The sequence below is a fragment of the Condylura cristata genome, unplaced genomic scaffold, assembly GCF_000260355.1.
Source record: "Condylura cristata isolate star-nosed mole 26May11 unplaced genomic scaffold, ConCri1.0 scaffold00013, whole genome shotgun sequence".
NCBI lineage: Eukaryota > Metazoa > Chordata > Mammalia > Eulipotyphla > Talpidae > Condylura > Condylura cristata.
The window spans coordinates 19,394,351-19,405,521 of NW_004567114.1; the positions used below are offsets into that span (position 1 = coordinate 19,394,351).

General features: G+C 47.9%; 1 protein-coding gene across 1 annotated transcript in view; it reads left to right on the forward strand.

Annotated features, from left to right (window-relative positions):
- The window catches only part of ANGEL1 (angel homolog 1 (Drosophila)), a 17,240-nt gene extending 8,968 nt beyond the window's left edge, over positions 1 to 8,272 (forward strand). Inside the window, exons 8-10 of the mRNA XM_012724595.1 lie at positions 4,690 to 4,759; positions 5,251 to 5,423; positions 6,153 to 8,272. Of these exons, the coding sequence (XP_012580049.1) occupies positions 4,690 to 4,759; positions 5,251 to 5,423; positions 6,153 to 6,313 (404 nt within the window). The 3' untranslated portion in view covers positions 6,314 to 8,272. The remainder of the gene's footprint in view (positions 1 to 4,689; positions 4,760 to 5,250; positions 5,424 to 6,152) is intronic.
- The last annotated feature ends 2,899 nt before the right edge of the window (positions 8,273 to 11,171 follow it).

Genomic DNA, 11,171 nt, shown 5'->3' on the forward strand with positions numbered 1-11,171 from the left:
ATGCCCTGAGTTCTTTTTTCAAGAAAATTTCTTGAGATGGAATAACAAGTAGTTTCCAGCCTACTACCAGAGTCATTCACCCCAACTCTGCACACCACAATATGCTGACTTGACCGTGACATTGAGTTTAGTGGGAAGCCTCTGGCTTGCAAAAGTTCAGTGTCACATAGCAACTGTGTGACTTACCCTCACTCTGATATCGCGTTACATCGAGATGTTCTACCTCATTCAGGTTGTATCACTTAAAAATAAAAGTGACTCTCACTCCCCAGCTCCCAGACCCTCTCTTGCTCATATTTTCAATCATTAATGATTTCTTCTTTCCAGTATGGTTTGTGAAGACACTGGTAGGGGTTATTGTGTTCTCTTTCTCGTGAGCACTGTGTATTTACATGGAACTCTGGAACTTCAGGTCTTAACCAGTAAGAACAAATCTTATGCTCAAATAAGTGTATTACTGGGCAAAAATGACTCCTACGTGATTTTTGTAAAACTACTGTTTACAAACTGGCCACAGAGTAAAAGCTGTTTGACTGGTGCTTTAAGCAGGAAAGTTCTGAATTCAACTTCTCTTGCAGAAGTGCTTGTTTAGCTGCTGCCAGGGTCAGACTGGCCCAGGAGAGGATGCACTCAGCTAGCTGATGCTCAGGCCTGCTTGGTCCCTGCTCCGTCGGGGAGCCCTTGAGTCCCGGGTCACTGCCCAACGCTGTTGCTACACAGTGCTGTGTAGGTGGAACCTGGTATCGAAGGAAACCATTTTTAATATCCTGTTGGGTCACGACCCATGGTTTTTCTGATAAAGATATTCATATTTTGAATGTGCATCTCCAAATAACACCACATACCAGTCCCAAAGTGAAACTGCAGGATAGAATGAGGGTCGCAGAAAGTAAGGCTTTAATTCATCTTCCTCATCCACAGCAGATCAGGTGGATAAAACATAACCCAAAATAGAGAAGACTTGTGGAAGATGTCCTGATAAATGTGATGGTAAATCACTACAGCAGATTGTAAACACAGAGAACAGAGCAGAAACAGACACTTTTTTTTTTAAATAATGTAATAGTTTATTTTTACATCATTTTGTGCATTTTTCCATCTCAGTTGCAATCCCCTTGGGCTTCCCATCACCAAATCACTCATGTGCCATCACCAGTCCAGTGCATTTCCCTTCCCCCACTGTTTTTGATCCCATTCCCCATTCCACCCCCATAAATTGTCTCTGGTATATAACTGTTCATTATTATTATTTTTATTTTCTTGCCTGGTCCGTTATACTCCTGCTATTAGTGAAACCATTTGGTATTTTTCCTTTTCTTTCTGGCTTATTTCACTAACCATGATCTTTTCCAGCTCCATCCATGTTACTGCAAAGGACATGTGTTTCTTTTTTTTGGTTGCTGAGTAATATTCCATTGTGTATATGTACCACATCTTTTTAATCCAGTCACCCACTTTTGGGCATTTGGGCTGTTTCCATGTCTTTCCAATTGTAAATAATGCAGCAATAAACATGAGGGTGCAGGTATCTTTTTCAATCAGTGTTTTTGTATCTTTTGGGTAGATACCTAGGAGTGGGATTGCTGGGTTGTAGGGAAGCTCCATGTTTAGCAGTTTGAGGAACCTCCAAACAAGAAACAGATACTTTTTAAGTATTCTTAAGAACTGGCCATGTATTAGACCACCACAAATGACCTCAGTAAGTTTCAAAAAGAAGTAGTAGTATAGTCATCTTTCTCTGAACACACTCACAGTTCCAACAGGAGTAAAAACAAAAAGGAAACTCTCATCTGGACATTTAAGAAAATTCAACCTTTTAGGTTAAAGAGAAAATTTATACTGGAATTTCAGGATTTCTGGAAAATGATGAAAATACCATATATTTGTGGGATATAGCCAAAACAGTGTGCAGTGAAAAATTTATATAATTCTAGGGAATATTTATTACAGAATCAAAATTTTATTAATGATGAAAAAAGCTGGATATGCATTAATTCTCCAGCTTTCTTACATAAGAAGAAAAGAACAAACTAGAAGAAAACAGAAGGAAGGAAAATGAAAATGGAGATAATTTTAAGAACAGAAATACAATAGTGGGCCTCCCTGTTGGCCTGGAGGTTAATTACAGTCTTAGCTGTGTCAGGGATATAGCCTGAGTTCCACGCCCGGGAATGGACCCCCATGGCCCAGCAGACCTCTCCTGTCTCCCCGCTGCTCCCCTTAGCGGTGTATTTCAGTATATCTGCCTGTCCTCCTCCCTATCTGTGTGTGATGACTCCTCTCACCCCCTGAAGCTCTGGCCTGCACCTCAGTTCTTGTATGCATAAGTATGTAAACAAATCTATTTTAAAAAAGTAAATACAATTATTATAAATATAAGGTTGGTTGTTTAGACAGAAAACAGATGTCAGTTAGTTAACCTCCCTAGTTAGCCAATATAAAAGTGGGGGTGAGGAGTTAAGTATCTGGATACAGAGAATTCATAGGATTAGAAGGGGATTCTTTGCTCAACTAAGTGCAAAATTTGAAAATATAGATGACATGTTAATTTTAGCAAGTGCAATTTACTAAAACTTATTGCAGGAGAGAGGGATCATTTAAAGAGACTATCATGGAAAAAATTAGAAAAAGGTTTTAAAGATGCAGTTCCTCAAAAATACCAGGCTCACGAGAATGTCATCAAGCCTTTTAAGAACCTCTAATTCTGTTACTATTTAAATTGTTATAGTTTACAAAAGAAGAAAGGAGTCAGGTTATTTTCTCAAACAGTTACATTGACACCAACATTTAAGAGTCAACAGAAAAAGACTTACAGACTCTAATACTGTCCACTTAAGGTTATCCATTTACCATCTGTTGATACAAAAAATTTTAAATAGAGGATCAAGAATAGAATCTAGCAGGTCATATACCAGGACCAAATGTAGTTTATTGGGACTATAAGGATAGTTTGATCTTGGGATAAATAATATAATTTATCATGCTAATATATATATGAAGTCTATTAAAATATAAAATATACTATCTTTTAATGTTGAAGAAAATTTGTTAAAATTTATCATCTAGGTTCCTTTGAGAAGAACATTTTTTGAGAATCTATTTTTTTTAATTAAGAAAAAAAACAGATAACTGCACACATCATTAAGATACATGTATTGCAGGGACCTCCCTGTAGGCACAAGGGGTTAAGTCTCAGCACTAAGCCACTGCAGCACAAGTTCAATCCCTGGCCAGGGGGCTGACCCACATGGCCGTAGCAGAACTCTCCTGTCTCACCGGCTGCTCCCCCTCAGCAGTGTGTTTCAGTCAGTCTGCCTGTTCTGCTCCCCTCTTGTCTCTGGGGAATCCTCTTACCCCTACCTCTCTTGCCTTTATCCCACTTCTTCTATGCATAAATAAATCTTAAAAAAATATATACGTTTATCTCAGCTTCAGAAATCAGCATCTTGCTTAAACTAAATGCTGTATGACATTTCTGAACAATAGCAGGATGACCACTGTCTTTTACCTATGTTCAGAAATACCACCTAACAAATTAGAAATGGAAAATAGAAATACAGGTAAGAATATAGAAGTAAAAATGGAAAGAAGGGGTTAGTCTGTCCTTGTTGCTAACATTGTGATATAACTGTTCATCCAAGAGAATCAAGTAAAAGCTATTCTGAGTGTTAAGATAATTCTGAAAAAGTAGTTGGGTGCAAAATTAATATGTGGATATCAATTCTATATAGATACATATTTTCATACATGAAATTGTACTTTTTTTAAAAAAATATTTATTTATTTATTCATACAGAACTGGGGTATACAGGCCAGAGATGCGGAGGGTGAGAGGATTCACCAGCGACAGAGTGGGGATCAGAGCAGGCAGATCAACAAAAGTACACTGCTGAGGGGAGCAGCGGGCGGGTCAGGAGAGGTCTGCCTCGCCATGTGGACTCCTCCGGGGCAGGCGGGGATCGAACTCATGCAGAAGTGGCTTAAACTTTTTAGTGCAGTGCTGCGCCACCAGGGAAAACTATACTTTTACGAAGGGATAGTGAAAATAGACCTAATAACAACCAAAAGAAAAACAGTAATAAATATATTGACAAGAAAATGTAAACTATATAAATATTTTTCATTTTGGTACTTTTTTCTTATATTATTGTTAATTTTTGGACAGTACATGATTTCTCCCCTCAGCTCCGGGCGCCACAGTTCTCCCAGCACCAGAGCACCCATAGCCGTCACTCTAGTCCCGTGTGTATGTGTGTATATGTAGTTAGGTGTGGGCACAGGTAGACACACACTCAGGTGCTGTGTGATAGGGAACCGAGAAGGGCACATCAGGGATCTGGCAACATGGGTAGTTCCCGGGCAGGAGACGTGTGGCAGGGGCCCCAGAGGGGGAGGGAGGGGTGTCTTCTCTACATTTATTATTGTGCTGTATGCTTGTATTTCCTGTTCTGAAAACAAGCTTAGGAAAGGCGCTGAGCTAAGGCAGACCATGAGTTTGGAGGCCCCTGAATAGCTGCCTTCTTGAGGCGCCTCACTTTGGGTCATGGCTTTCTTTCCTCCCTTCATCTTTTCTCTTTCTCTTTTCCCTTCTGGCGCAATCCATGCTGGGATCCAAGGGGGTTTCATGGTGCAAGGTTGCTCCCTGCTTCACGGTCTGTGAATGCCAAGCCCCTTTCTTCTCTCCACCAGAGCCACCTGTTGGCTGGGCTGAGTCTGTCCTTGAGGAAGACACATCTGAGCCTGAGCCCGTCTTCCCCAGGTAATGTTCCTCCCAGTGCCCTTCAGCTTGCATGTCAGCCCCTGAGGGAAATTCCCATTGGCTTTCCTGAGGTTGACTGGGGGAGCACTTTTGACCAAGGTCTCTCTAATACCTTCTAAGCTATGGAAGGACTTACATGCACAGAGACCAGGGCTGACCCACTTAGGTTCTTGCAGATGAGCTGTCCTGCTCTCTTTCCCTAGAAGGTGTGGCCTCACGGAAGAGGTTGCTGACGAGGGGTGGGCACATTAGCTGTACGTCACCAGGTAGTAAGAGGAGAGTATGGGGGAGGATGGGAATAGTAGGGGGGCTGACTATAAATCTGTCTGTTTCTAGATTAGGTTAAGACTGTCAGCTTCTTATGAGAAGGAATTTGCTGAGTCTGAGTTACTTGGGATCATCCCTTCAAAATACTTCATTAAGTCCCCAGAGAAAGTGGCCTTGGGCAATGTGATATTTGTTGACTGACATCTTCTTCTTCATTCCTGTAGGACCGTGGGCACCATCCAGCACTGCCTCCATTTGACCTCCGTATATACCCATTTCCTGCCCCAGCATGGCCGCCCCGAGGTCACCACTATGCCCTTGGGTCTTGGAACAACAGTGGATTACATCTTCTTCTCAGCTGAGTCCTTTGAGAATGGGAACAGAACTGGTCAGCCTGGTCAGTCCTGGGTTCCTGGGGTCAGCTTATCGGGCATTGGGTGGCAGGGCTTGGGCTGCTCGGGCAGCAGGCATTTGTTTTATGCCTAGCAGGCCTTGGTCAGCAGGCCAGTACCTGCCTTCTCTTACCAGTGCAGCACTAGAGAAGTGTGTGTGTGTGTGTGTGTGTGTGTGTGTGTGTGTGTGTGTGTGTGTGTGTTGGGGTGGTTTGGGGGGAGGTGGTTGTTGCAGTCTTCATCCTTATTTTGGAGGTAAAACTGTAGCCCCAGGAGGTGATTGAATTTGGAGTGGAAGCCCATGAAGTAGAGACTGGGTTAGGTTAGAGTCCCTATTTCCTGTTTCCTGGCCTTCTACCAGTAGGCGTAGTGTGGGAGTCGACCAGCCTATGCCTGCTTTGCTTAAAGAATGCTTTTAAAAATATTTGACTTGATTTTCTGTGCTGAAAGGTCAGGTTTTATATAGAAAAATCTGGATTTCTAGCTGCTCTTGGCAAATGAGAAGATGTTGTGATGCTGGGTCTGGGCTGATGCTCTTGAGTTTGCAATTCAGCCCCACTGATCCACCCTGCTTCATTCACTAATGAATCAGGAGTATCTTGAGACAAGGGGGCCTCAGTTGGGGGTGGGGGCCGCCAAGGAGGTGCCGCCATAGGCAGGGTTGCCAGAAGCCCCACCTCCTCTGTGCAGGCGGCTGTGGCTACTATACCACTGGCATCTGCTTTGTGCCCCAGATCGCAGGCTGTGTCAAGATGGAACTCTCAAGCTCCTGGGCCGTCTCTCCCTCCTCTCTGAAGAGATTCTCTGGGCTGCCAATGGCTTACCCAACCCCTTCTGCTCTTCAGACCACCTCTGCCTGCTGGCCAGCTTCGGGATGGAAGTCACTGCCCCATGACAGCTTCCAGGGGAAGAGAGCTTCTCTTCCAGAAGAGTGAGCTCACTGGATCAGAGACTGTGGAAATATCCAATGCTTCTGGAAGCTTAGATCCAAGGAACTTATGTCCCCACCCCTCTCCCTCCTCGTCCCTTCCCCATGGTTAGATACTCTCCAGGCCTGTCCACGTGCTCTGCCTGTGGTCCCTGCCCACCCCCACCTCTTCCTGATCCTGTGCCACGTATTCAGTGGTCTTGGGAGAGGCTGAACAAGGGGCTTCCCCTTCTTCCATGTATCCAGTGCTCCCCCTTGATTTTTAATTACCAGGGTTGCGGGAGCTATTGATCTCATTGGTTATTTGCTTTCAGGCTGTTTCTTGGTAGTATGTTCTGACCCAGTCAGTCTTCTTGCCTCTTGTGACCTCCGGGCCCAACCCCCTTTCCAGGCACACACACGAGGTGTGTGTAGCATGTGTGCATCCTCTCAGGGCTCGACTGCTGCACATAGCCAGGCCTGCGTCTGACCAGCCCACTCCCACACTGGGACAGTCGGCCAGAAGGCAGCCAAGAGCGTGACCTGGAAGTTGTGTGTTGCCAGGCAGCAGCCGGGGGCTGGCCCGTCTCTCCTTTTTTCCTGTTTCCTTAGGCACTCACCATGCCAGCGGGGCATATTCCCATCTGGGCTGTGGGGACGAGTGGGCCCACAGTCTGGGGAACACATCTGGGGATGCCCTGCCTGCCTCCGTAACCTCTGAGGCTCCCATCCAGAGATCGCTGCAGACCTGACATGTTTTCTCTAAGTCATGGCCCACTCTCCAGGCTGCCCTTAGGGAAGCAGAAGTTTGTAGACTGGGATCATGGTTTAAGGCTTCAAAACTCTTAAAGGATGAGGAGAAAGAACCTCTAGAAAGTTCTTGTCTCACAGCAGTCTGCAGCCCACAAAACTGGGGTGAGGTTAGGAGCCCCGAGGGGTTGGGGTGAGAGCAGGTGGGCTGTGCAGCTGCTTCAGCTGGGACTCAAGACCTCAGGGACTTGTTTCTCTTCTGCACACCTGAGCAGCAATTTTCTGTGCCTCTTTCCCACCATTTGTTCCTTTTTGCTGCCTCTCCCATTCCCTCCCTTGTTTCCCCTAGGAGAGCCTGACTCTTAGCTCAGCCACACCTGGTTCCCAGCAGGGGTGGCCCTGTGCATACTGGTCGGAGGACTGGAGGTGGCTGTGGTGGCCTAGCTTGCAGATTTGCTCGGGCCAGCAAGACCTTGGCTGTTCATTGCCTCTGCATCGCCTCTCCTACGGCAGGGCCGCCCCGTCAGCCCTCGGGGCTCCCTGGCTCACACTGTATCACCCGCATGCCTTAATCTCTCATTGCTGGGATGGGGCCTGGGGTGTTCTGGGGCCAACTCCCCCACCTCTCCCTTAACTCAGGTAGCTGCCGACCCTTGCAGACACGGCTGGCTTCGCCCACTTGGCCTCCAGAGTGGAACTGAAGGCAATAGGCGAGAGGCTGGAGTTAAGGACAGTTAGCCAGAGGTTAGTGCTTTTTGCTTTTTTTGAAAGCCAAAGACCCAGCTTGAATTCTGCTGCTGCGTTCATGGTTACAAACTTCCCACACCTAGGTTCTGGGGAATTTATCTCTGCATGCGTTTTCGTTTTTGGTTTTGAACATTATTTACTGGGTACTGGGCATGTGCCTGTCTGAGCCCCAGGCCCACTGCCCACAGCCCACCCTTGACTCTTGTCCTTCCCTGGGCACCTCCCGAGATGGTGTCAAGTCACTGTCCTGGCGGTTCAGAGGACGATGGTCCATCCTGGTCCCCTTCTGCTATGAAATGCAGTTTAAAATGGCTGAAGAGGATAGAGGGAGGAGCATGATAGGTGATCTTTCCTTTGTTTTCATGTTTATTTCTGTTCTGGAAATGAAATGGGGTTTTAAATGCTCACCTAAGCTCTCTTTTCCAAATAAAGGTTTGCCTTTTCCCCCTACTCTTGATCATTTTCTTAGGACCCTCAGTGGCCTGAGGAGGTGGTGCCTGGAGAATGAGGTGGGCGGAGAGGAAGAGACTGGGGGGCTTTGGATCCTGGGGTGGGGTCGCAAGGTATTGCGACCTTTTTGCTGTTAACTGCTGTGAGGCCTGGGAGGAAAAGGACTTGAGCAGACCCCTTGTCCCAGCCTGTGGGGTGCAGCTCCCGTCTCCATCCTTGCCACGCAGGAGCAGAACAGTTCTGTCAGCCGCTTCCATTCTTATTCCATCTGCTGCCCTGTCTCCCCCATTCCACACTGCATTTCAGCAGGGTCTGTGCCGGAAGTGGGACGAGATGTGCATTTCCTGAGCAGAGCCAGGCAGCCACATGAGACGCGATGCCTGTGGCAGATGCCGCGTGCTGAGTATCTATTTCTGATCTTCTCCCTTGCATTCTGGAGCCAGAGCGGAGCTGTGGGCCATCTGCTGCTGGAAAGGTTTCTTTTCCTTCCAGGCCTCACTCTGCTGGCGTTGTGTCTTCCTCCAGACTTCCCTGCAGTAGGTCTGCCAAGCCCACGTGCCCACGGGAGGCCCTGAGCCAGGGTGGCCTTCCCCCTTACCTGGGCAGGTTCTCGGACTCCATACCTCCAGTAAGTTCCCGAAGATCTGAGTCATTTAAAGAGACGTGGATGCTTTGGTGAACCACCCAGACTAGGATTCAGTGGAAGGAAAATCCTAGCCAGCGTTTAGAACACTGCTTATCATCCTGGCCTGCTCAACAGGCAGCTGGGTATGTTAGTCCTGCCCAGGTGAAATGGGAATTGAATCACCTTTTGTCCTCGTGTGGAATTTTCAGGCCTGAGTGTGCATTGTTTGGGCCTTGGATACTGGAGTGCTGTTGGTAGGGCCTTGGTGGGTAGTTCTCTCAGCCAGGTGGGACAGTTGGCCTATGGGCCAGGATTATTCTAGAACTGCTAACCTGTGAGGTGTATCCTCAGAGACCCCTCTCCTGGCCTGCAGGGTGGCCCCTGGCCCGCCACATTGCTACACTTTGGCTGTAGTGACTGGGCTCCTGCTTCCGCCCCCGAGCACCGTAGACTGAGGCGGTAGCTGAGGGGCTCGCAAACAGTTTTCCAGCAGGGCAAGGAGATACCGAAAGAGGGGAGTTGAGAATCCCCTTTGCTTTATCTCTTGCTGCCCTAAGCGCCTCACGCTGTGGCCTTTCCAGGAATAGGGGGAGAGATACACCTCGGGGGAGCCCAGGAAGGGAAGCAGAGGCAGCTTGAAGCTAGAGACCAAGAAGGGAAGGACCACTCAGGCTACCCCTGGGCTTTGTTTTCTCTCCCAGCTCTCACACTGGTGTGGCCATGAAACCGAAGCATTGTTTTTTGATTGGTTACATAATTTGATTCAAGAGTGGCTTAACTTTTCCCAGGAGGAGGGACCCACCTCTTCTAGTGTCCATGGGGAGTGTGTGGGGGGTGTAGAGTTGGGCAGTGACCCTCCATCTCTAGACTCCCTGGTCCACCACATGGCCTCGCCTGGCTCTCGGCCTGAGTGAATGTGCAGACTGTTCCAGGTAGGGGCTGGCCACTGACAGCCTGTAGGCACAGACCTCTCTTGCGCAGGAGAGCTGGTGTGGTGTTCGTGTAGACTTGATGTGCTGAAGGAGGTTGCCTTTGCCCCATCCCCAGTCGGTTCCTGTGCCTCTAAGGCCTGAGGCCTCATACAGCTGTGGAGTCTTTCCACTTCAAATTCTGGAGCTTTTGTCTTTCCCACCACCAAGTCCTTTCTGGCTTCGGGTGGTGTGTGTGCACATTTTCACGCTTGCTGGCCTCAGGTGACCAGGGGTGGCCGTCTCCACACCACCTCCACACCACCGGTCTCGACAGCTGGTCACCCCACAGGCAAATAGTCAGGGTTGCCAGGACCCCAGGTCTGGGCCAGTCAGCTGGACATCGGTAGGGCCGCCCCTTCCTGTCACTTATTGCCTACAGTGGCCAAAATGATGGACCCTGACAGAGGGGGACGGCAGAGCTCCACTCTTCCTCTGCAGGGTTATGGGAAGTGCCACCTGTTCCCTGAGGGCCAGCCCAAAAGGGTCAGACGCCAAAGGGAGGCAGCACATCCTGCAAGCAGAGGGAAACGGGGCAGCCAGAGTGAGGGCCCCCCACTCCAAGGAAGTTGGGTGCTGATCCTCCTGGGAGTCGGATACTCACTTCTGTGTTAATTCCAAGAAAGTGTCCACGTGAAGCTGCTTAACTCCTGACTGTGGCCCCAGCATCCCCCACTCATTTATACGAGAGCCAGCTGGGGCCCCCGCTCATGCCCATTTCATGGAAACCGCCCACCCCACCCTTTGCTTGGTGTGTTAGTTGGGTTTTTTGGTGTAAGTTAAAATATCGCCTGGCAAGGCCCTCCTGGGCAGCCACAACAGGTTAAAGTGCAGCACTGTGAAGCTATAACAGCCACTGCAGCACGAATTTGATCCCTGGACGGGGAGGTGACACACATGGCTGCAGACCTCTCCCGACTCTCCCGCTGCTCCCCTCAGCAGTGTATTTCAGTCCACCTGCCTGATCTGCTCCCCACTCTGTCTCTGGTGAATCCTCTCACCCTCACATCTCTGGCCTATACCCCAGGTCTTGTATGCATAAATAAATCTTAAAAAAAAAAAACACCACCACCACCTTCTATGGTGATGATACATGGGTAATTTGGTGATGGGAAGGCCAAGGGGGTTACAACTGAGATGGAAAAATGCACAAAATGATGTAAAAATAAACAACTATTTATAAAACAAACAAACAAACAAAAAAAAACACCAAAAACCAAAATACCACCTTGCCTAAAGGTGTACAGCCTGAGTTAGTCACAAATCCTGGTTACCTTGAAAGGCCCTTCTTTTGGTAGCGTTTAAG